Below are 23,429 nucleotides of genomic sequence, written 5' to 3' on the forward strand. Positions count from 1 at the left end.
AGCCACATCTCATGTAGACCTGATGAACCCAAGTCCGGGTTTTCCTACTGACTCATCAAATGACATGGAACAAAGTCACTTTGCTTCTCATTCTCAGTTTTATGTGTGGACACACATTTAAGTTCTCTGCTGGATCATCATGAGGGATGATAGTTACAGAGTTAGACAAAGTTCCCCATTTACTTTTCTAGATGTGAACTCTGTTTTTATAGAATTTTCAAAATTCTTTTTCAGAAAAAGAGGATTATGAAATAGAGCAAGCTTACAAATGGGAAATCAAGCTATTTATTCAAACTCCTATACTCATTAACTAAATCCAAACTTCTATAACTATTGTTCTTTTCAAGTCTTTGTCTTCCACTTAGTCCCATTATCAGTGTGTGTTTTGCAGACCTCCATCCCTACAAGATGTCTTGCTACGATCTGTGCCCCACCTACAACAGTGGCATCAGCTGCCCCCAGCCCATCGCTGACAGCTGCAATGAGCCCTGTGTCCGGCAGTGCCCTGACTCCACGACTGTGATCCAGCCGCCCCCTGTCGTCGTCACCTTCCCTGGCCCCATCCTCAGCTCCTTCCCCCAGGATTCAGTTGTGGGATCCTCCGGAGCACCCGTCTTTGGGGGCTTTGGGGGCTCCCTAGGCTTTGGAGGCTCTTCCCTGGGCTATGGGGGTCTGTATGGCTCTGGGGGCTCTTCCCTGGGCTATGGGGGTCTGTATGGCTCTGGGGGCTCTTCCCTGGGCTACGGGGGCCTGTCTGGCTTTGGAGGCTCCTCCCTGGGCTACAGGGGCCTGTCTGGCTTTGGAGGCTCCTCCCTGGGCTACAGGGGCCTGTCTGGCTATGGTAGATCCTTTGGTTCTGGCTATTGCAGCCCTTACACCTACCGGTACAACAGATACCGCCGTGGAAGCTGCGGGCCCTGCTAAATCATGCAGAAATAGCCCATATGAAGAATAGCCAGCAACTCAGAGATACAATTTTGATCCACAGCAGTGGTCTCAAAAGAGATGTTGTGAAGTCACGATCAACGCAACCCGCTGCAGTGGAGCTGGGAGTGCACAGCACATCTTTAATTTCTTCGCTTCTATTCCTGGTCTCCTTATTTCTTCCATGTATGTGTATAGTTGATGGGGTAAAATATATAATTTCTACTCCTATGAAATTGCACTTTGGTGTCCAACTTAAGAATAATTATGGATGGACCTGTCTGCACTCTAATGTTTATGCTTGGTATTGTGTAATGCTTTTCTGTGAATGTTTTTCTCATTAAAGTGATTCTTCTCTGCATCAAAGAAATCAACTTTTGGTTATAATTTCTGCTCACACAGATAAAAGTTTTTCCCTCTAAACAGGGAAAACTCTGAAGAGAGAATCTCCAATCTTTACATTTTATAAGCTTGAGAAGTACAGCTGAAGTGATACAGCCATTAGTGAAGATAATCATCCTTTTGCTGCACAGGGTGCACATATTTGCAAGCAGAAATCCTCCCTCCCCAGCTGGCCTGGCTTACAATGACAATAGAATGTTTAGAAAATAGCTACACTAAGCCTCCGTCCCCTAATGAGCCACTGCATGATCTTCCCTGATTATAGTAGCAGTAGAGACAGGGGCTTGCCTGAGCAGGATTTGAGGCAGATTATGGGAGAAATGGGTCACATCTGAGGCCCTCAGGTGGGAATGATCCTGAGTGGGAATGAATTTAGGGAGGTGGGAAGGTACTAGTGCAGGTTATTGAGGTGGGGCTGCTGAGATGGGAGAAGACAGGAGGAACTGCACCAAGAAGAGCCCTCCAGAGGAATGTGGGCTCTCTCATCCATCTTGGATGAGAAATATCAAAGGAAAGGGTAGAAGGTCAGGAGAAGTTGTAAGTCAGAATTGTAGAATAAGTGGGCTGAAAATATGGGTTTCTGGTGAAAGGAGCTCCCATATAGGAGGAACAGAGAAATACCGTGCTGAGGATACATATATGGGTTTATGATCTTTTACTGCTGTTCTTGCTAGCAAAGATGAATTAGTTGGTGGTGTGACTGTATGGAGAAACAGTTGTGTCCCACCTCTCTCCCTCCCCCCCAAAACAAACAAACGACCCTCTAATATCTTAGTTTTCCTGAGCATATAAAAAGACCATTAGCCACACTTCAGGCTTAAAAGCTTCATTGCACTGCACTGCCTGGAAAACATTATTTCTTTAAGGGTTTGACAGAAAGTTAACTTAATTTTCTGCAACATCTGTCCTGATGACAGAGTTCGAGTGGTTGAGTGAGCACCTGAAGTTCACAGAGACAAATCAAAGACTCGTCTGGAAGAAGTTATTAGTGAATTCTAATATCTTTAGGAAAACATTTAAATTCAATAATCTATGATTTCATTTTTCTAACAATGCTATTCTCTAACTAGTAGGTGTACTACTTTAATCTTTCTGGAAGGCCATATTCTTAAAAAATATAAATTTGTATTTGAAAAATTGAGAGATTACAGTAATTCTTTCAGTACTTCTTTCAGTCCCTGACCATTGCAGGGGGGTTGTACTTAGATGATCTTTAACATCCCTTCTATCCCAAAGCATTCTATGATTCTGTGCTCAGTGTTTGCATGCTGCTCTTGTACACTTGAAATCCTTAATTTTCTTACTTTCAGGATGTGAACAGGCTGTTACAGGCTTTTCATCAGACAAATAATTAGAGTAAAAACATGAGAAAAGAACACCCGAATGTGGCAATTTTGATGCAACAAACTTTTAATTAAAGTGAGAAAAAGAATACATTTCCAGAGTTTCCAAGAGGTATGAAATTGATCTCCAGCCAAGGATACGTTCACATGATTGGTTTTCCTTCCCATGTCTTAGTTGATGTTTTAAAGAAACAGGAACCATTATCTCCAAGTTTTTGTTACACATTTATCCTGGGCAATATGGAAATGCAAGGGGAAAAGCAAAAGCACTGGATCAGAAAATGAAAACAGAGTTAAGGGGAAGAAATTCAATCAGGGCACAGCTCCATGGTCTTAAACCAGAGCAGTGAATCCTTGGAGGTCTTCAGTTGTGACCCGGTCTGTTGGTTCTCACATGAAGGGAACATTACTGCATGATTTAGCAGGGCCCGCAGCTTCCACGGCGGTTTCTGTTGTACCGGTAGGTGTAAGGACTGCAATAGCCAGAACCGAAGGATCTACCATAGCCAGACAGGCCCCTGTAGCCCAGGGAGGAGCCTCCAAAGCCAGACAGGCCCCTGTAGCCCAGGGAGGAGCCTCCAAAGCCAGACAGGCCCCTGTAACCCAGGGAGGAGCCTCCAAAGCCAGACAGGCCCCCGTAGCCCAGGGAAGAGCCCCCAGAGCCATACAGACCCCCATAGCCCAGGGAAGAGCCTCCAAAGCCAGACAGGCCCCCGTAGCCCAGGGAAGAGCCCCCAAAGCCTAGGGAGCCCCCAAAGCCCCCAAAGATGGGTGCTCCGGAGGATCCCACAACTGAATCCTGGGGGAAGGAGCTGAGGATAGGACCAGGGAAGGTGATAGCAACAGGGGGCGGCTGGATCACGGCCACGGAGTCAGGGCACTGCCGGAAACAGGGCTCGTTCCCGCTGTCAGCGATGGGCTGGGGGCAGCTGATGCCACTGTTGTAGGTGGGGCACAGGTCGTAGCAAGACATCTTGTGGGGTTGGAGGTCTGCTAAACATGGACATTTATGTTAACATTAGAGAAATATCAAACATTAGATCATAATGAAACTGTCCAACAGGGCATCAGTAATACATCTGAGAAATAAACATCTATTACTATTCTTTTTCAGTATTGTACTTTGGAGTCTGGTCTTAACTTTAAGATAGTAAAGTGATCTACTTTTCAATTGTGATTTATTTATTTATTTATTTATCTATTTATTTATTTATTTTTGCAGGTAAGTTAATTTCAATAGTATAGCATTACTACTAGTTGATAGTTTCTACCTAAGTTGGATCTTTAATGCTACTAATTCAGTAGAACTCTGTTGAACGCAGCCAGAATTATGGCAATGTGTATGAACTATTCGTTACATCCTAAAATACTATTATGGAGTCATAGATAGTCAAGGAAATCTCTTCAGCAGTAAGATGCTAGAGGTTTCCAATTAAAAACTGCTTAAAATACCTCAATGTCTTTTTCTGAAACCTGGCTTCACCAGAGCCCCGTAATGAATGAAAAAGTAAGCATTATTTTCAGAAGCAAACAATTTACAGATCACTGACAGCCTGGAGGTCCTGAAGAGGACTTGGTTCTAAGTTAAAACTAGGAGATTCAGACAACAAATTATTTTTTGCAGTTTGAGAGAAATCAGACTTACCCAATTCACGAAGCCAAGCAAAGCAAGAGAAGTGGATAGAAGGACCTAGTGGAGAGAGCTTTTATACAGTTTCTTCAATTGCCTGGGGGATATTAGGCATCCCGTGCTTGAGTTCATAATTAGGTACCAACCCAAAATTGTAGGACACGTAGTTTCTCTAAGTGCTGAAATTGTTTTTGCTTTTTGTTTGTGCATTGCAGACACTTCAAACTCACGCATAGCGTGACATGCACACTCCACCGCAGGCCTCGCCATTATCTCTGGGAATTATTTTTTATTATTCCATTGCTCTTTAGGGGAGGAAGTGAGCTGACTTGACTTATTTAAGAGTCCTGCATTATTACGATGACAGGAGTACAGTAATTTCTTTTGTACAGTTACAGGTCTTTTAGTGTAATCAATTCAGGTGACAGTACACCTGGAGACAAAATGGAATTTCTTTTAGGAGCTCACATAAAGGCTAGGGACTTTCTGCAAGCTTAGCACTTCTATCTCCAAATATGCATTACAAGGCAAACGGGGTCAGAAACAGGAATATTTTTTAGTGACTTTTGGAGAATTTTCTACTAATTGTCTGTCTTTCCTGGGAACAGGGAGATATTTCAGCTGGCAATAACAAGTCTCTCTGGAAACATATTTTTTTATTTTCTTCTTCTTTTTTTTTTTTTTTTCTTTTCTTGAAGTTTCACTTTCCTTTATATTTTTACATTTTCTTTTTCCATTGCTATTTGTGAGGGATACGTATCTAGGAATACAGGAGTACAAGAACCAAGTAAATCAGTTGTTAAGTTGTAAATACTGAAAGGGAGTCTAGTGCTGATACAATATGAAGACAGAGACTATCATTCAGTGGGCCTTTTTTTGGTGTCATTAAAAGTTCAGTTAACATATGCAGATTTCTTCTTGTGTACCAATGTATACTTTAATAAAAAGAAAGTTAGTTTTTATTTTATTTTATTTTATTTTTGAGAAATAAAGGAAGATCCAAAAAAGCGTTATAACCATGAACTGACTACATGAAAGACCCAGGTGACCTTAACTTACTTATTTTAATGTGATATTTTAATGTGACAATCTCTCATAATAGGGGGTGTAAGCATCTAGGCATACTTTTTATATAATTATGACGCAGTAAATACAAGCCAGTAATGTCTGTGAGGTATTTGAAAATCCCTTGGAATGTCCTCATAAATCCTTGGGACTTTTTTATTCAGTATTACAGTTCAGGAAATCTCCTTATGCATCTCCAGTGTTGGAAAAGCTCATAATTTAGAAATAATATGTGATATGAAGATAACTATGTTGATAATTACGATGATTACGATAACCATCATAATGATATGGTATTAAAATAATGCCATAAAGAAAGAAACCTCAGCAAAAGCCAGCCTTTGCTTTTCCAAGTGGATTCCCAGCTCATAATTGCTCTCTACTGAGAGATGCTGTCAGTCATGGCTTTTGTTGCAAGATCAGTTGTAGACCAGGATCAAGGACTCCTGAAGAGCAAGCTGAAAATTAAAGGAATTTCAGGCAAATGTACCCTTTCAACCTTGTGGATCAAATTGAGCTGAATTTTTTGAGTATCCCACTGTGCTCATTTCAGCTATTCACTGGGAATCTGTCCATTTAAATGTTGCTTCAATGATACTTTAGACACTGATACCTAAAAGGTTGTGTTATTTCCTATTTGAAATACAAGTGAAATAAGAGCAGCATAATGTCCTTTAACAACAGTGAACAGTCTTTGATTTACACAAAAGGTCTCAGCAGTTTTGAACAGCCAAAGAGAGCCTGTTCAATGTCACAGCAGATATGCCAGAAGAAGGACAGAGGTAAAACGGAGAAGATGAGCAGACAGGACACCAGGATTCACGTACCCTGGGATGAATCCACTGAATTGTTAATGCTATTGGTCTATGGCTTAGGCAGCCTGTAACTCTGAAATCTCACTTCAAAGCTCTCCTCTTCACTTGCTTTGTCACAAATTAGGATGTTAATTCAATGTGCATTTTGATGATTATTATTTTAAGCTCTCCATCCTTAAAAATATAAATATCTCTCTCTTCATAACCAAATTCAGCTTTAAGCTCTAGTCTGAAGGTCAGGTAAAATGTGAAGATGTGAAGACTGTTTAGGACCTCTGCCACTGGGTGTTCAGGGATGCTTGCGATATAGCTTGATTCAAAGAGTACAGAGAAGCCTCCATGGATTGCAATGTGAACTTTATCACATCTCAGAAAAAATCACCAAGCACACAGAAAATATTGCCTGCCTTCCTGAGGATTTAGTTATATTATTAATTAATTTATTTTCTCCTTAAGAAGAAAGAAACCTTGTGTAAGGTATTTGGTAGAAACAACTCACAACAGGTTATTTCTGATATATCATCATCATATGAGAGAGCAAAAGAAGAATTAACTATGTATAAGCAGCTTAATACATGGTGCAACTCCAAAGAGGATAGAAAACTAATATTAATTTCACAAATCATAATTTATGATGAAAGATGCATTAATTTCACCCATCACTATTATAAATGAAAGACCCTTGTGTGATGTAATGGTTGTGCTATGTTACATGATAATTGGAATCAAGTAATAAAAAAAAAAAAAAAAAAAAAGCAAAAGAATTTCATCACTTTGTGGAGGTATCAATACAAAAAAATGTTGTGTCAGCTAATTACCTCTACATTCACAAAACCTGCCTCTCATCCCTCAGGCAGTCCGCAGTGTATAAAAGCACTCTCCACTCAGGGTTCTTCCAACCTCAGCTCTTTATTCGTTCTTCTCAGTGAATTTGGTAAGTCTGAATCTGCTCTTTACAACTATTATACCTCTTTGCTATACAATTTAATTGTGGATGGTCTCTTCAATTAGTACTAGTAGATAAAATTTTAGATGAAAAGATAAAGTTTACATAAATTATTCTCAGGGTTATGGATAGGTTTTCCACATCCAGGGCAGGCATTTAATTTCAAAATCAACCAAAAGTTTCTTGAAATGGCATTAAAAGTTCATTATCAGTTTATTTCCAACAGCTGAAGAATTGATGTGACTAGTTAAATATGCATTCCTCTTTTCTGTTTGTTTATATGTGTTTCTGGAAATAAAACTTTGAAAAAGCTTACATCTTCATGGCTGATGGGAACATTTTCAGCTTAGAAGCAGAATTTTCATTATGTACAGTTTATTATAGATTGCTCAAGTTGCTTTTATATTAATTCAAGATAAACAGGCATGAAAGCAATCAGAGATCAGGCACTGAGTTAGAGGAAGAAACAGAAAGGAAATGAGAGATGTTGAAGATGTGCTGTTACAGATTGATTTAACAAAGAGAAAGAGGGGGGTCATGGAGAGAATTTAAGGATTGGCGGATAAACAGATGTTTCTTTGTGTTAAAGAGGACAAGTCATTAAGGGTGAGATTGGCAAAAGAGCCCAGAGCTCAGTATCAAAACAGTGTTGCTAAACTAGTCATAAATCTCAGTGCCCTGTTTCAGTGTTTGGAAACTGGAAACAATAATGTTTGCAATTCCCTTGTAATGGTCTCATCAAACAAGTTACTGAGCAAATATGAATAGGCAATGATTTATAATCTCTGTTTCCACAAGGCTCAGCACCAAGGAGATCAGTGGGTAAGATGAGCCAGAGTCATGAAATCATGCATAACACGAAACCTGGTTCTTGGGAAGTCCAAGTCCTTGCTGATCCAATGACTCACCAAAGCATCTCGGCAAATAATTTTGCTACTGCTTCAATTTTCAATTCTATTACACACGGGTAAATTGGTCTATCTCAAAGCACTTTTGTCCATGGAAAGGCAGAGAACTCTGTAGTGCTTTTAGGTCTGCAAAAAAATGCATTATGCTTACTAAAATCAATATTTGTATCTTGAAGGTTGACCTCCATCCCCATAAGATGTCTTGCTACGACCTGTGCCCCACCTACAACAGTGGCATCAGCTGCCCCCAGCCCATCGCTGACAGCGGGAACGAGCCCTGTTTCCGGCAGTGCCCTGACTCCGTGGCCGTGATCCAGCCGCCCCCTGTTGCTGTCACCTTCCCTGGTCCCATCCTCAGCTCCTTCCCCCAGGATTCAGTTGTGGGATCCTCCGGAGCACCCGTCTTTGGGGGCTTTGGGGGCTCCCTAGGCTTTGGGGGCTCTTCCCTGGGCTACGGGGGCCTGTCTGGCTTTGGGGGCTCTTCCCTGGGCTACGGGGGCCTGTCTGGCTTTGGAGGCTCTTCCCTGGGCTACGGGGGCCTGTCTGGCTTTGAGGGCTCCTCCCTGGGCTATGGGGGCCTGTCTAGCTTTGGAGGCTCCTCCCTGGGTTACAGGGGCCTGTCTGGCTTTGGAGGCTCCTCCATGGGCTACAGGGGCCTGTCTGGCTATGGTAGATCCTTCGGTTCTGGCTATTGCAGCCCTTACACCTACCGATACAACAGAAACCGCCGTGGAAGCTGCGGACCCTGCTAAATCACGCAGAATGTTCCCTGCATGATAGAGAACTGGCAAATGAGTGATATGACCTCGATCCTCAACTGGGCTCCTGAGTAAGGAGCAGAACATCAAAACTTTCTGCTTACTGCAGTGGAGTCAGAATAGCTCCTTAAATGACGTTCTTCACTTATTTTCTCATTTCCTTTTCTATCACGTGTTTCATCTCCTCCTGTTTGCCCTTACTAGTGTACAACTGTGTGATTCCTCCAGTGCTGCCCCCCCAGGGCCCTTTCTTGGCCCTGGGCTGGCCAGCGCCTGGCAGAAGCCTGAAGGAAGAACGCCTCTCTGGAAGCCCCAGGCACCACCGGCCTGCCTGGGCCTTGCTCGCGCCTCTGTGCTTGTGTCCTTTCCTGCCTTGACAATAAAGCAAGCCTGCATCCAATACCTGCCTCTCCGCCTGTTCTTCCCAGGCCCCGCGGGGGCTCCAGGGCTCCCTCCGCCTGCACATGGCCCCTTCGCTCTCCCAGCCCCCCAAAGAGCCGGGGCGCCCTGGACAAAGCCCCTGGCAGCCCTGCCTCCCATACTGAGGGCTGTAGCCCTGGAGAAAGCCCGTGACACTGGCACCTCTGCCTCAGATGGTCCTACTGCAGAGGAAGCTCTGTGCGCAGTCTTTCTTTGCCACTGAGATGAAATTATCATCTTTCATCTCCCCTACACTAATTATTCTAGCTCTCAGATTTCCAGTGGTTAGTAAAATGTTTAAAGTTGGTAGAGTTTAATGATGGCATTCCTTTTATTTTTACCTCCTCCTAAATGATTTCTAGAAATCTTCTCACTGTGTTCTCATACAAAGTAAAACCCTGGCCTGAAGTTCTGTCAGGTTATATTCAGAAAAGGAACAATAGAAGGAAGATAAACAACGGGATACAATTATTAAGATAAGTATCTGATGAGCAATGATCAAGCTCTACTTCTTTTTTGTTAATCGCTGCTATGATAACAGTTGCCTCAGGGAAGTTCTGGCCATGCCTCTGTACATCAGCTGGGTGAAACAAGTAGAAAATGAACTAATTCTTTGCAGGGGGGTTAGGTATTACTTTGCAGACTCTTCCAAAGAAATGCCACATCCATGAACCTATGATTTCTTGATCTCAGCCCTCTGTTGGTGTTATGGAGTAGCAAGCCAGACTTTAATAGGTAATTTCACTGTCCTCCAAAAGTATCTGGGTATATCCGGTGGCCCTGTGCTGTATGTAGTAATGAGTTGAAAACAAAAGAAGCCTGACTATCATATTCATGAATCTTGCTTTTATTTTAAGATATTATGTATTTATTAGGAACATTTCAATGAAAAAGGACCCTCACAAAAGTCTCTCTCTCTGTCCCCTGTCTGCTCAGTTTGCAACTCCACCTGCCCTCCTTGTCCTAGGCTTTTAGGTGAAGGCCTGTAGAGTGCTGGGATGCAGCTGGAGCCTGCAGGGCTCAGATGAGAGCACAGCTACCAGCAGAGTGTGCCAAGGATGGGTGAGCAGCCCAGGCTTCTAGGGTGGAGAAGGCCTCCTTCCTTTTGGGTGCAAGGAGATGGCTCTCCATTTCTACCACTGCTCTCCAGTCTCACACAACTTGAAGGAAGGGCACTGCTGCCAGGATTTTTCTGGAACTCAGCAACCATTATCCTGCCTTGTGCCACATTAGCCCTGCATCTCCTCAGCTCGGGCAGCTCTTGTGATAAGCAAAGCCCTCTTTCCTCCCAAAATGGGGTGACTGATTTCCTCTCTGTTTTTCTTCTCAACACCAGGATCCCCATTCTCATGCAGAGCCTCCAAGAGCTACTTTGGTGGTAAACACCCAAGCACCGGCTACCAAATTTTCAATTGACTAGATGAGACAGTGACAGGCAAAGTATCAGCCAGTTCCTGACTAGATGCATATTGTGTTAGACAGCAAGCACCTAGCACAAGATAACAAGACTGGTGAGAGCTATTAGGTTCCAGCTAACATGATTGCATAGTTTTTATATGGGCTGGATGCATGTTCAGAGTGAGTTCATGTCTGGTTGCAAAACAGGACATAGACACAGAGAGAAAAGCTATCTCTAATGTTATGTGAGAGTTAGAGGAATGGAGGGAGGTTACCGGTTCATTACTCAAAGCTGTCTTGGAAAACCACTAATTATATCTTTGCATTAATGACATTGGCACATAATTTGGGAGCATTTCATTTTACATGCTGTTAAGATAAAGCTTACTGGCATTAAAAAGGAGAGAATCAAACTTAAAGACTGGAAAAGCAAGATGGTTTAATAGGTGGGAGTAAGAGTAACGGAATGTTTTCAGTAACACAGCACAAAGCCATGCTGACAATGGAAAAAAAGATTCTGGTGTAATACAGGATATAGTCAGAAAGAAAAAACAAAAGAGGAAAGTCTATCTGCATAGCAACAAATAAGTGATGGTATGGCAAAAGTCAAGCTCCCTACTCCATACCAATTATTTCAATTGCAACAATGGAGTAAGAGAAATATTCTTCTACCACTTACGAAAGAAAAAAAGGACGTCCCTTAAGAAGAGTAGATACGATATAAATATATAAAAAAATAAAAACAAAGAAGCAAACAAGCAAAAAACAGAAGACAAAATAGCTCTTCTCTCATTGGTAGAAAAAAACAAAACTGGTAAAATATAGTAATATAAGAATTTCCTATTAATCACACTTAATCAGCCAATAAGCCCAAGTAACGACGATCATCAATATTAAGAACAAAATGAGAAGGAGGGAGACAGAAGTGGATGCAGGAAACCTTTATTGTGCCTGGCATGGCAGGAGAAGTGGACAGAGAGCTGGAGCAGGAGCCAGTGAGGCTGGCTGTGGCATGTTGGGGGGACAGAGGATCTTCTCCAGAGCGTGGCTTCTGGTTGCGCAAGCCCCGGCGGTGCGGCAGTGCAGCTCGGGAGGGCTTGGCCCATGGGCCCCACAGGCCTTGAAGGGTCCTGCTCTTGCTGCGGAGAGCAGGAGGGGGGAAGAGAGAGTGGGAGAGCAGAGGGCAGGCCGGGCGCAAGGCCCTGGCCGTGGAGGAAGGAGGAGTAGAATAGGGTGCGAGAGGCCGAAGGGGCCGGCACAGCCAGCTGCCCAGGCCTTGGCTGGGGCTGGAGATGCTCAGCGCTCCTCAGTGCCCCGTGCCCACGAGCTCAGCCATGCGTTGCGGCAGCTGGCAGGGGGTCTGGGGCAGGGCGTGGCTTTAGCAGGGCCCACAGGTGTCCCACAGCTTCTTGCTGTAGCGCGGCAAGAGGTAGGGGCTGCAGGCGGGAGAAGCGTAGGGCCTGCCAAAGGTGCAGAGGCCCCCCGAGCCCTGGGTGGCCCCCGCGCCGTAGAGGCCCCCCAGCCCCAGGGAGCCCCCAAAGGCGGGTGCTCCGGAGGAGCCCACCACGGCTTGCTGGGGGAAGGAGCTGAGGATGGGGCCGGGGAAGGTGACGACAACGGGGGGCGGCTGGATGAAGGCCGTCGAGTCGGGGCACTGCCGCGCGCACAGCTCGTTGCAGCTCTCAGCGATGGGCTGGGGGATGGCGACGCTGGTTTTCGGCGGGTACAGGTCGTTGCAAGCCATCTTGGTGTGAGAGAGCTGAGCCTGCAATGCAAAGCCCCCAGGGCCGGTGCTGTGAGTGAGGAGATGCCCTGGCAGAGCAGGGCCCGTGCCCCAGCCAGGGGGCTCCCTCCTCAGCCCGCCCCGGCTCTCCACGCCTGCTCCCTGCGTGCCCGCGGCCCTCGCCTGCCCCCACGGAGCCCCTCTGCCCACAGCGCCTCCGGCAGAGCTCTCGTGGCCAGGGAGCCCCACACCGGCCCCTGCCCGACGAGGCCCCGCCACCCACCCTTTTCCCGAGCAGAGCCAGGCGGGAGCGGCGGATGCCAGCGCTTGCCCAGGACCACGCTTTTATGGGGGCCGGAGAGCGCGGGGAGGAGCTGGCCGCGCTGGGGGCACGTGGCCCGTGGTGGCCGAGCCATGGCCTCCTCCCTGCGCGCCACAGGGCTGTTGTGCTGACGCCGGTTCCTCGCCAGCCCCCACCCGCTCCCTCAGCCCCTGCAATTACCCCGCTCGGACGCTCGCCAGCCTTCACCTAATGGGCAAATTAGCCCCGCTGCCATCTCATCCCCTGCGTGCCTAAGAGGGCATGCAGCGTGACACAGGCGGGCTGCCAGCACCCTGCGTGCCGCAGCTCTTCCCCAGGGGCTTGGTCTCGGGGTGGCCGCGTGCGTGCTGTGGAGAGCCCCAGGGCAGAGCGGGGTCGTGGCGCTGGGCAAGGAGCAGCCACACGCCAGCGCCTCCATGACGTACGCACTGCAGTTGTTATCTCCAGAGGGGCGAGGTGACGAAACGCCAAATCAAAGGCGCTCCTCTCGGGCACTGCCTGCTCAGCACCACGCATTTGGCCCGCCAAGCGGAAAGGGGAGGGAAGCCAGCAAAGGGGCCTGTGCTGGTCCGGACAGGGGATGCTGACTCAGGGAGGGCAGGAGCAGGACAGCCTGGCCTCGGCAGGAGGGAGTGCCGCCTCTGCCCATTGGCCCAGCAGGCGCTGCGCAATGGCGGGGCCTGGATAAAAGCTCGGCCTGCGCGGGGCTCTCGCAAGCACTGCTCTGACCGCCTTCTCCTTGGGGAACAGGGTAAGTCTGCGAGCGCTTCTCCTCCTGCCGCTGGCCCCTGCCGCTGGCCCCTGCGCCTCAGCCTGGGCAGCTGCCATCTACGGCTCCCTCGCACCGCACTCTGTGCCCTCTTGCAGAGCACCGTCCAATCCCGCAAGATGGCTTGCTACGACCTGTGCCCGCCGAAAACCAGCGTCGCCGTCCCCCAGCCCATCGCTGAGAGCTGCAACGAGCTGTGCGCGCGGCAGTGCCCCGACTCGACGGCCTTCATCCAGCCGCCCCCCGTTGTCGTCACCTTCCCCGGCCCCATCCTCAGCTCCTTCCCCCAGCAAGCCGTGGTGGGCTCCTCCGGAGCACCCGCCTTTGGGGGCTCCCTGGGGCTGGGGGGCCTCTACGGCGCGGGGGCCACCCAGGGCTCGGGGGGCCTCTGCACCTTTGGCAGGCCCTACGCTTCTCCCGCCTGCAGCCCCTACCTCTTGCCGCGCTACAGCAAGAAGCTGTGGGACACCTGTGGGCCCTGCTAAAGCCACGCCCTGCCCCAGACCCCCTGCCAGCTGCCGCAACGCATGGCTGAGCTCGTGGGCACGGGGCGCTGAGGAGTGCTGAGCATCTCCAGCCCCAGCCAAGGCCTGGGCAGCTGGCTGTGCCGGCCCCTTCGGCCTCTCGCACCCTATTCTACTCCTCCTTCCTCCACGGCCAGGGCCTTGCGCCCGGCCTGCCCTCTGCTCTCCCACTCTCTCTTCCCCCCTCCTGCTCTCCGCAGCAAGAGCAGGACCCTTCAAGGCCTGTGGGGCCCATGGGCCAAGCCCTCCCGAGCTGCACTGCCGCACCGCCGGGGCTTGCGCAACCAGAAGCCACGCTCTGGAGAAGATCCTCTGTCCCCCCAACATGCCACAGCCAGCCTCGCTGGCTCCTGCTCCAGCTCTCTGTCCACTTCTCCTGCCGTGCCGGGCACAATAAAGGTTTCCTGCATCCACTCCTCTCTCTCTTCCTCTCTCTGTGTTCCGAGTCAGGAAAGCAGCCCTGGGGGGCAGGGGGCGTAGTGGAGGCTGCGGGGGAGGGCACACGCTGGTGCTGGGAGGCCCAGGGCATTAGGGCAGAGAGCAGGAGAGGTGCTGGCAGTTCTGCTTTGCCTGGCCTTCTCCGCCCGGGAGCGCGACCAGCTCTGCCAAGTGGAGCTGCTCCGCAGAAGCGAGGCACCGTCTCGGGCAAGAAGCGCAGAGGAAGAGGCCGGAGAGCAGGGATGGCTGAGCGCTGCGCGCGGTGAGTGCATGGCCGGTCCCTTGCTGGAGGACAGCCTTGCAGAAATGGCCGTGGGGCTGGTGGCCGCCCACTGGAGCAGGAGCCAGCAACGTGCCTTGGGGCCGTGAGCGCTCCCCCCTGCTCCTGATCATTGGCAATAGGGTTAGCAGCAGCCATAAGACGTAAGGGCGCTGAGCATGGGTCGCCCCTCCCCTTCTGTCTCCCCTTTTGTGGCCCCAGGCTGAGGTGACACCTCTTCCCAGGCAAGCCTCCTGCTGGCCCTGGGATTAAGCCCATCAGTGTTAGCACAAAGCCCACGTGCTGGATCCTTGGGTGTGGTGACGCCCGTTAAGGAAGAGGGAAGTGGCACAGCTCAGGGAACACTGGCTATAAAACGAAGCGGCAGCAAGCCCCATGTGGCACTCAGGCTGGAGCTGCTGCTGCTGCTGGCTGGCTGGCTGGCTGGCTTGCTGGCTGGCTGGCAGGAAGAAGCCTCTGCTCCCTCGGTGCTCAGGGCTGCGGGCGGTGTTGTCTTCTTCCTTGGAGTAGAGTGAGTTCTTTCCGGTCAAGACTGGCTCTAGCCTGTGGTGCTGGTGTGGTGGTGATTAGTAAGGATTTGGCAGAGGGTCCGCATGACTGAACCGTCTAGGAAATGCAAGAATCCTAGATAATAAGGAAGCCGAGCTGGTTCCTAGAAGTTTGGTTTGACTGCAAGCCGTGCTAATTGTATAGAAATTGCCTGCTAAAGATAAGCTCTGCTAACTGCTGGGCTGTGAGGGAAAAGCTCAGAGCTGAACGGTGCCCTGGGAGAAGTTCGGCTTGGCTCTTTGGGAGAAGCTCTTTCTTCAGCTACGGGAGTGTGTAAGCCCGGGAGCGGGCTGGGCAGGGAAGTGGTTTGGACAAGGCTTAAGCTTCGTTCAGGTGGCGCTGCGTGGAGGCGGCAGTTAGCGTGCTGCTGCTCCTCGCTCGGGGTTCCCCTCTGTTTCAGGACCTTGTGTGGAGCGTCTGGAGGCGGCCGTGCTGGAGGCGGGGAGCAGGCTGCTTCCAGGCAGGGCCCTGGGAGATGGGCTGCAGCCCTCAGTGTGGGAGGCAGGGCTGCCAGGGGCTTTGTCCAGGGCGCCCCGGCGCTTTGGGGGGCTGGGAGAGCGAAGGGGCCATGTGCAGGCGGAGGGAGCCCTGGAGCCCCCGCGGGGCCTGGGAAGGAAAGGCGGAGAGGCAGGCATTGGATGCAGGCTTGCTTTATTGTCAAGGCAGGAAAGGACACAAGCACAGAGGCGCGAGCAAGGCCCAGGCAGGCCGGTGGTGCCTGGGGCTTCCAGAGAGGCGTTCTTCCTTCAGGCTTCTGCCAGGCGCTGGCCGGCCCAGGGCCAAGAAAGGGCCCTGGGGGGCAGCACCGGAGGAGTCACATGTCTGTGCAGAGGAGGAGGAGGAAGGACGAGGAGGAGAAGAGGTGGCACGGGCGTGGCTTTAGCAGGGCCCACAGGTGTCCCACAGCTTCTTGCTGTAGCGCGGCAAGAGGTAGGGGCTGCAGGCGGGAGAAGCGTAGGGCCTGCCAAAGGTGCAGAGGCCCCCCGAGCCCTGGGTGGCCCCCGCGCCGTAGAGGCCCCCCAGCCCCAGGGAGCCCCCAAAGGCGGGTGCTCCGGAGGAGCCCACCACGGCTTGCTGGGGGAAGGAGCTGAGGATGGGGCCGGGGAAGGTGACGACAACGGGGGGCGGCTGGATGAAGGCCGTCGAGTCGGGGCACTGCCGCGCGCACAGCTCGTTGCAGCTCTCAGCGATGGGCTGGGGGACGGCGACGCTGGTTTTCGGCGGGTACAGGTCGTTGCAAGCCATCTTGGTGTGAGAGAGCTGAGCCTGCAATGCAAAGCCCCCAGGGCCGGTGCTGTGAGTGAGGAGATGCCCTGGCAGAGCAGGGCCCGTGCCCCAGCCAGGGGGCTCCCTCCTCAGCCCGCCCCGGCTCTCCACGCCTGCTCCCTGCGTGCCCGCGGCCCTCGCCTGCCCCCACGGAGCCCCTCTGCCCACAGCGCCTCCGGCAGAGCTCTCGTGGCCAGGGAGCCCCACACCGGCCCCTGCCCGACGAGGCCCCGCCACCCACCCTTTTCCCGAGCAGAGCCAGGCAGGAGCGGCGGATGCCAGCGCTTGCCCAGGACCACGCTTTTATGGGGGCCGGAGAGCGCGGGGAGGAGCTGGCCGCGCTGGGGGCACGTGGCCCGTGGTGGCCGAGCCATGGCCTCCTCCCTGCGCGCCACGGGGCTGTTGTGCTGACGCCGGTTCCTCGCCAGCCCCCACCCGCTCCCTCAGCCCCTGCAATTACCCCGCTCGGACGCTCGCCAGCCTTCACCTAATGGGCAAATTAGCCCCGCTGCCATCTCATCCCCTGCGTGCCTAAGAGGGCATGCAGCGTGACACAGGCGGGCTGCCAGCACCCTGCGTGCCGCAGCTCTTCCCCAGGGGCTTGGTCTCGGGGTGGCCGCGTGCGCGCTGTGGAGAGCCCCAGGGCAGAGCGGGGTCGTGGCGCTGGGCAAGGAGCAGCCACACGCCAGCGCCTCCATGACGTACGCACTGCAGTTGTTATCTCCAGAGGGGCGAGGTGACGAAACGCCAAATCAAAGGCGCTCCTCTCGGGCACTGCCTGCTCAGCACCACGCATTTGGCCCGCCAAGCGGAAAGGGGAGGGAAGCCAGCAAAGGGGCCTGTGCTGGTCCGGACAGGGGATGCTGACTCAGGGAGGGCAGGAGCAGGACAGCCTGGCCTCGGCAGGAGGGAGTGCCGCCTCTGCCCATTGGCCCAGCAGGCGCTGCGCAATGGCGGGGCCTGGATAAAAGCTCGGCCTGCGCGGGGCTCTCGCAAGCACTGCTCTGACCGCCTTCTCCTTGGGGAACAGGGTAAGTCTGCGAGCGCTTCTCCTCCTGCCGCTGGCCCCTGCCGCTGGCCCCTGCGCCTCAGCCTGGGCAGCTGCCATCTACGGCTCCCTCGCACCGCACTCTGTGCCCTCTTGCAGAGCACCGTCCAATCCCGCAAGATGGCTTGCTACGACCTGTGCCCGCCGAAAACCAGCGTCGCCGTCCCCCAGCCCATCGCTGAGAGCTGCAACGAGCTGTGCGCGCGGCAGTGCCCCGACTCGACGGCCTTCATCCAGCCGCCCCCCGTTGTCGTCACCTTCCCCGGCCCCATCCTCAGCTCCTTCCCCCAGCAAGCCGTGGTGGGCTCCTCCGGAGCACCCGCCTTTGGGGGCTCCCTGGGGCTGGGGGGCCTCTACGGCGCGGGGGCCACCCAGGGCTCGGGGGGCCTCTGCACCTTTGGCAGGCCCTACGCTTCTCCCGCCTGCAGCCCCTACCTCTTGCCGCGCTACAGCAAGAAGCTGTGGGACACCTGTGGGCCCTGCTAAAGCCACGCCCTGCCCCAGACCCCCTGCCAGCTGCCGCAACGCATGGCTGAGCTCGTGGGCACGGGGCGCTGAGGAGTGCTGAGCATCTCCAGCCCCAGCCAAGGCCTGGGCAGCTGGCTGTGCCGGCCCCTTCGGCCTCTCGCACCCTATTCTACTCCTCCTTCCTCCACGGCCAGGGCCTTGCGCCCGGCCTGCCCTCTGCTCTCCCACTCTCTCTTCCCCCCTCCTGCTCTCCGCAGCAAGAGCAGGACCCTTCAAGGCCTGTGGGGCCCATGGGCCAAGCCCTCCCGAGCTGCACTGCCGCACCGCCGGGGCTTGCGCAACCAGAAGCCACGCTCTGGAGAAGATCCTCTGTCCCCCCAACATGCCACAGCCAGCCTCGCTGGCTCCTGCTCCAGCTCTCTGTCCACTTCTCCTGCCGTGCCGGGCACAATAAAGGTTTCCTGCATCCACTCCTCTCTCTCTTCCTCTCTCTGTGTTCCGAGTCAGGAAAGCAGCCCTGGGGGGCAGGGGGCGTAGTGGAGGCTGCGGGGGAGGGCACACGCTGGTGCTGGGAGGCCCAGGGCATTAGGGCAGAGAGCAGGAGAGGTGCTGGCAGTTCTGCTTTGCCTGGCCTTCTCCGCCCGGGAGCGCGACCAGCTCTGCCAAGTGGAGCTGCTCCGCAGAAGCGAGGCACCGTCTCGGGCAAGAAGCGCAGAGGAAGAGGCCGGAGAGCAGGGATGGCTGAGCGCTGCGCGCGGTGAGTGCATGGCCGGTCCCTTGCTGGAGGACAGCCTTGCAGAAATGGCCGTGGGGCTGGTGGCCGCCCACTGGAGCAGGAGCCAGCAACGTGCCTTGGGGCCGTGAGCGCTCCCCCCTGCTCCTGATCATTGGCAATAGGGTTAGCAGCAGCCATAAGACGTAAGGGCGCTGAGCATGGGTCGCCCCTCCCCTTCTGTCTCCCCTTTTGTGGCCCCAGGCTGAGGTGACACCTCTTCCCAGGCAAGCCTCCTGCTGGCCCTGGGATTAAGCCCATCAGTGTTAGCACAAAGCCCACGTGCTGGATCCTTGGGTGTGGTGACGCCCGTTAAGGAAGAGGGAAGTGGCACAGCTCAGGGAACACTGGCTATAAAACGAAGCGGCAGCAAGCCCCATGTGGCACTCAGGCTGGAGCTGCTGCTGCTGCTGGCTGGCTGGCTGGCTGGCTTGCTGGCTGGCTGGCAGGAAGAAGCCTCTGCTCCCTCGGTGCTCAGGGCTGCGGGCGGTGTTGTCTTCTTCCTTGGAGTAGAGTGAGTTCTTTCCGGTCAAGACTGGCTCTAGCCTGTGGTGCTGGTGTGGTGGTGATTAGTAAGGATTTGGCAGAGGGTCCGCATGACTGAACCGTCTAGGAAATGCAAGAATCCTAGATAATAAGGAAGCCGAGCTGGTTCCTAGAAGTTTGGTTTGACTGCAAGCCGTGCTAATTGTATAGAAATTGCCTGCTAAAGATAAGCTCTGCTAACTGCTGGGCTGTGAGGGAAAAGCTCAGAGCTGAACGGTGCCCTGGGAGAAGTTCGGCTTGGCTCTTTGGGAGAAGCTCTTTCTTCAGCTACGGGAGTGTGTAAGCCCGGGAGCGGGCTGGGCAGGGAAGTGGTTTGGACAAGGCTTAAGCTTCGTTCAGGTGGCGCTGCGTGGAGGCGGCAGTTAGCGTGCTGCTGCTCCTCGCTCGGGGTTCCCCTCTGTTTCAGGACCTTGTGTGGAGCGTCTGGAGGCGGCCGTGCTGGAGGCGGGGAGCAGGCTGCTTCCAGGCAGGGCCCTGGGAGATGGGCTGCAGCCCTCAGTGTGGGAGGCAGGGCTGCCAGGGGCTTTGTCCAGGGCGCCCCGGCGCTTTGGGGGGCTGGGAGAGCGAAGGGGCCATGTGCAGGCGGAGGGAGCCCTGGAGCCCCCGCGGGGCCTGGGAAGGAAAGGCGGAGAGGCAGGCATTGGATGCAGGCTTGCTTTATTGTCAAGGCAGGAAAGGACACAAGCACAGAGGCGCGAGCAAGGCCCAGGCAGGCCGGTGGTGCCTGGGGCTTCCAGAGAGGCGTTCTTCCTTCAGGCTTCTGCCAGGCGCTGGCCGGCCCAGGGCCAAGAAAGGGCCCTGGGGGGCAGCACCGGAGGAGTCACATGTCTGTGCAGAGGAGGAGGAGGAAGGACGAGGAGGAGAAGAGGTGGCACGGGCGTGGCTTTAGCAGGGCCCACAGGTGTCCCACAGCTTCTTGCTGTAGCGCGGCAAGAGGTAGGGGCTGCAGGCGGGAGAAGCGTAGGGCCTGCCAAAGGTGCAGAGGCCCCCCGAGCCCTGGGTGGCCCCCGCGCCGTAGAGGCCCCCCAGCCCCAGGGAGCCCCCAAAGGCGGGTGCTCCGGAGGAGCCCACCACGGCTTGCTGGGGGAAGGAGCTGAGGATGGGGCCGGGGAAGGTGACGACAACGGGGGGCGGCTGGATGAAGGCCGTCGAGTCGGGGCACTGCCGCGCGCACAGCTCGTTGCAGCTCTCAGCGATGGGCTGGGGGACGGCGACGCTGGTTTTCGGCGGGTACAGGTCGTTGCAAGCCATCTTGGTGTGAGAGAGCTGAGCCTGCAATGCAAAGCCCCCAGGGCCGGTGCTGTGAGTGAGGAGATGCCCTGGCAGAGCAGGGCCCGTGCCCCAGCCAGGGGGCTCCCTCCTCAGCCCGCCCCGGCTCTCCACGCCTGCTCCCTGCGTGCCCGCGGCCCTCGCCTGCCCCCACGGAGCCCCTCTGCCCACAGCGCCTCTGGCAGAGCTCTCGTGGCCAGGGAGCCCCACACCGGCCCCTGCCCGACGAGGCCCCGCCACCCACCCTTTTCCCGAGCAGAGCCAGGCAGGAGCGGCGGATGCCAGCGCTTGCCCAGGACCACGCTTTTATGGGGGCCGGAGAGCGCGGGGAGGAGCTGGCCGCGCTGGGGGCACGTGGCCCGTGGTGGCCGAGCCATGGCCTCCTCCCTGCGCGCCACGGGGCTGTTGTGCTGACGCCGGTTCCTCGCCAGCCCCCACCCGCTCCCTCAGCCCCTGCAATTACCCCGCTCGGACGCTCGCCAGCCTTCACCTAATGGGCAAATTAGCCCCGCTGCCATCTCATCCCCTGCGTGCCTAAGAGGGCATGCAGCGTGACACAGGCGGGCTGCCAGCACCCTGCGTGCCGCAGCTCTTCCCCAGGGGCTTGGTCTCGGGGTGGCCGCGTGCGCGCTGTGGAGAGCCCCAGGGCAGAGCGGGGTCGTGGCGCTGGGCAAGGAGCAGCCACACGCCAGCGCCTCCATGACGTACGCACTGCAGTTGTTATCTCCAGAGGGGCGAGGTGACGAAACGCCAAATCAAAGGCGCTCCTCTCGGGCACTGCCTGCTCAGCACCACGCATTTGGCCCGCCAAGCGGAAAGGGGAGGGAAGCCAGCAAAGGGGCCTGTGCTGGTCCGGACAGGGGATGCTGACTCAGGGAGGGCAGGAGCAGGACAGCCTGGCCTCGGCAGGAGGGAGTGCCGCCTCTGCCCATTGGCCCAGCAGGCGCTGCGCAATGGCGGGGCCTGGATAAAAGCTCGGCCTGCGCGGGGCTCTCGCAAGCACTGCTCTGACCGCCTTCTCCTTGGGGAACAGGGTAAGTCTGCGAGCGCTTCTCCTCCTGCCGCTGGCCCCTGCCGCTGGCCCCTGCGCCTCAGCCTGGGCAGCTGCCATCTACGGCTCCCTCGCATCGCACTCTGTGCCCTCTTGCAGAGCACCGTCCAATCCCGCAAGATGGCTTGCTACGACCTGTGCCCGCCGAAAACCAGCGTCGCCGTCCCCCAGCCCATCGCTGAGAGCTGCAACGAGCTGTGCGCGCGGCAGTGCCCCGACTCGACGGCCTTCATCCAGCCGCCCCCCGTTGTCGTCACCTTCCCCGGCCCCATCCTCAGCTCCTTCCCCCAGCAAGCCGTGGTGGGCTCCTCCGGAGCACCCGCCTTTGGGGGCTCCCTGGGGCTGGGGGGCCTCTACGGCGCGGGGGCCACCCAGGGCTCGGGGGGCCTCTGCACCTTTGGCAGGCCCTACGCTTCTCCCGCCTGCAGCCCCTACCTCTTGCCGCGCTACAGCAAGAAGCTGTGGGACACCTGTGGGCCCTGCTAAAGCCACGCCCTGCCCCAGACCCCCTGCCAGCTGCCGCAACGCATGGCTGAGCTCGTGGGCACGGGGCGCTGAGGAGTGCTGAGCATCTCCAGCCCCAGCCAAGGCCTGGGCAGCTGGCTGTGCCGGCCCCTTCGGCCTCTCGCACCCTATTCTACTCCTCCTTCCTCCACGGCCAGGGCCTTGCGCCCGGCCTGCCCTCTGCTCTCCCACTCTCTCTTCCCCCCTCCTGCTCTCCGCAGCAAGAGCAGGACCCTTCAAGGCCTGTGGGGCCCATGGGCCAAGCCCTCCCGAGCTGCACTGCCGCACCGCCGGGGCTTGCGCAACCAGAAGCCACGCTCTGGAGAAGATCCTCTGTCCCCCCAACATGCCACAGCCAGCCTCGCTGGCTCCTGCTCCAGCTCTCTGTCCACTTCTCCTGCCGTGCCGGGCACAATAAAGGTTTCCTGCATCCACTCCTCTCTCTCTTCCTCTCTCTGTGTTCCGAGTCAGGAAAGCAGCCCTGGGGGGCAGGGGGCGTAGTGGAGGCTGCGGGGGAGGGCACACGCTGGTGCTGGGAGGCCCAGGGCATTAGGGCAGAGAGCAGGAGAGGTGCTGGCAGTTCTGCTTTGCCTGGCCTTCTCCGCCCGGGAGCGCGACCAGCTCTGCCAAGTGGAGCTGCTCCGCAGAAGCGAGGCACCGTCTCGGGCAAGAAGCGCAGAGGAAGAGGCCGGAGAGCAGGGATGGCTGAGCGCTGCGCGTGGTGAGTGCATGGCCGGTCCCTTGCTGGAGGACAGCCTTGCAGAAATGGCCGTGGGGCTGGTGGCCGCCCACTGGAGCAGGAGCCAGCAACGTGCCTTGGGGCCGTGAGCGCTCCCCCCTGCTCCTGATCATTGGCAATAGGGTTAGCAGCAGCCATAAGACGTAAGGGCGCTGAGCATGGGTCGCCCCTCCCCTTCTGTCTCCCCCTTTGTGGCCCCAGGCTGAGGTGACACCTCTTCCCAGGCAAGCCTCCTGCTGGCCCTGGGATTAAGCCCATCAGTGTTAGCACAAAGCCCACGTGCTGGATCCTTGGGTGTGGTGACGCCCGTTAAGGAAGAGGGAAGTGGCACAGCTCAGGGAACACTGGCTATAAAACGAAGCGGCAGCAAGCCCCATGTGGCACTCAGGCTGGAGCTGCTGCTGCTGCTGGCTGGCTGGCTGGCTGGCTTGCTGGCTGGCTGGCAGGAAGAAGCCTCTGCTCCCTCGGTGCTCAGGGCTGCGGGCGGTGTTGTCTTCTTCCTTGGAGTAGAGTGAGTTCTTTCCGGTCAAGACTGGCTCTAGCCTGTGGTGC

The 23,429-nt window shown here is 54.7% G+C and overlaps 9 protein-coding genes across 10 annotated transcripts; 5 read left to right on the plus strand and 4 right to left on the minus strand.

The window, feature by feature from the left end:
* Positions 1–354: 354 nt before the first annotated feature.
* LOC119713842 (scale keratin-like) lies at positions 355–1,294 on the plus strand. The gene has a single exon (XM_038168025.2). The coding sequence runs from the start codon at positions 409–411 to the stop codon at positions 922–924; it is 516 nt and encodes a 171-aa protein (XP_038023953.2). The 5' UTR covers positions 355–408; the 3' UTR covers positions 925–1,294.
* A 1,424-nt stretch (positions 1,295–2,718) lies between these two features.
* Positions 2,719–4,410, minus strand: LOC119713822 (scale keratin-like). 2 transcript variants are annotated; one of them, XM_072027970.1, is made up of 2 exons: positions 4,315–4,410; positions 2,719–3,662 (listed from the first exon to the last, which is right to left on the minus strand). In XM_072027970.1, exon 2 carries the CDS (start codon positions 3,640–3,642, stop codon positions 3,088–3,090), a length of 555 nt encoding a protein of 184 aa, XP_071884071.1. In that variant the 5' UTR covers positions 3,643–3,662; positions 4,315–4,410; the 3' UTR covers positions 2,719–3,087. The 2 variants fall into 2 exon arrangements, with proteins under 2 accessions (XP_071884071.1, XP_038023869.2); XM_038167941.2 differs by having other exon boundaries at positions 2,719–3,659; positions 4,315–4,397.
* A 2,617-nt stretch (positions 4,411–7,027) lies between these two features.
* On the plus strand, positions 7,028–9,191 carry LOC119713821 (scale keratin-like). Its single transcript, XM_072028178.1, has 2 exons — positions 7,028–7,113; positions 8,210–9,191. Exon 2 carries the CDS (start codon positions 8,231–8,233, stop codon positions 8,783–8,785), a length of 555 nt encoding a protein of 184 aa, XP_071884279.1. The 5' UTR covers positions 7,028–7,113; positions 8,210–8,230; the 3' UTR covers positions 8,786–9,191.
* A 2,344-nt stretch (positions 9,192–11,535) lies between these two features.
* On the minus strand, positions 11,536–12,727 carry LOC119713846 (feather keratin 4-like). The gene is made up of 2 exons (XM_038168043.2): positions 12,616–12,727; positions 11,536–12,374 (listed from the first exon to the last, which is right to left on the minus strand). The coding sequence occupies exon 2, from the start codon at positions 12,351–12,353 to the stop codon at positions 11,988–11,990; it is 366 nt and encodes a 121-aa protein (XP_038023971.1). The 5' UTR covers positions 12,354–12,374; positions 12,616–12,727; the 3' UTR covers positions 11,536–11,987.
* Positions 12,728–13,248: 521 nt separating this feature from the next.
* LOC119713833 (feather keratin 4-like) lies at positions 13,249–14,360 on the plus strand. The gene is made up of 2 exons (XM_072027825.1): positions 13,249–13,405; positions 13,522–14,360. The coding sequence occupies exon 2, from the start codon at positions 13,543–13,545 to the stop codon at positions 13,906–13,908; it is 366 nt and encodes a 121-aa protein (XP_071883926.1). The 5' UTR covers positions 13,249–13,405; positions 13,522–13,542; the 3' UTR covers positions 13,909–14,360.
* Positions 14,361–15,848: 1,488 nt separating this feature from the next.
* Positions 15,849–16,851, minus strand: LOC139999448 (feather keratin 4-like). Its single transcript, XM_072027820.1, has 2 exons — positions 16,722–16,851; positions 15,849–16,480 (listed from the first exon to the last, which is right to left on the minus strand). Exon 2 carries the CDS (start codon positions 16,457–16,459, stop codon positions 16,094–16,096), a length of 366 nt encoding a protein of 121 aa, XP_071883921.1. The 5' UTR covers positions 16,460–16,480; positions 16,722–16,851; the 3' UTR covers positions 15,849–16,093.
* A 503-nt stretch (positions 16,852–17,354) lies between these two features.
* On the plus strand, positions 17,355–18,466 carry LOC139999451 (feather keratin 4-like). Its single transcript, XM_072027823.1, has 2 exons — positions 17,355–17,511; positions 17,628–18,466. The coding sequence occupies exon 2, from the start codon at positions 17,649–17,651 to the stop codon at positions 18,012–18,014; it is 366 nt and encodes a 121-aa protein (XP_071883924.1). The 5' UTR covers positions 17,355–17,511; positions 17,628–17,648; the 3' UTR covers positions 18,015–18,466.
* A 1,488-nt stretch (positions 18,467–19,954) lies between these two features.
* LOC139999449 (feather keratin 4-like) lies at positions 19,955–20,957 on the minus strand. The gene is made up of 2 exons (XM_072027821.1): positions 20,828–20,957; positions 19,955–20,586 (listed from the first exon to the last, which is right to left on the minus strand). Exon 2 carries the CDS (start codon positions 20,563–20,565, stop codon positions 20,200–20,202), a length of 366 nt encoding a protein of 121 aa, XP_071883922.1. The 5' UTR covers positions 20,566–20,586; positions 20,828–20,957; the 3' UTR covers positions 19,955–20,199.
* A 503-nt stretch (positions 20,958–21,460) lies between these two features.
* Positions 21,461–22,572, plus strand: LOC139999450 (feather keratin 4-like). Its single transcript, XM_072027822.1, has 2 exons — positions 21,461–21,617; positions 21,734–22,572. The coding sequence occupies exon 2, from the start codon at positions 21,755–21,757 to the stop codon at positions 22,118–22,120; it is 366 nt and encodes a 121-aa protein (XP_071883923.1). The 5' UTR covers positions 21,461–21,617; positions 21,734–21,754; the 3' UTR covers positions 22,121–22,572.
* Positions 22,573–23,429: the final 857 nt, after the last annotated feature.

This window comes from Anas platyrhynchos, chromosome 26 (genome assembly GCF_047663525.1).
Source record: "Anas platyrhynchos isolate ZD024472 breed Pekin duck chromosome 26, IASCAAS_PekinDuck_T2T, whole genome shotgun sequence".
In the NCBI taxonomy this organism is placed as follows: Eukaryota; Metazoa; Chordata; class Aves; order Anseriformes; family Anatidae; genus Anas; species Anas platyrhynchos.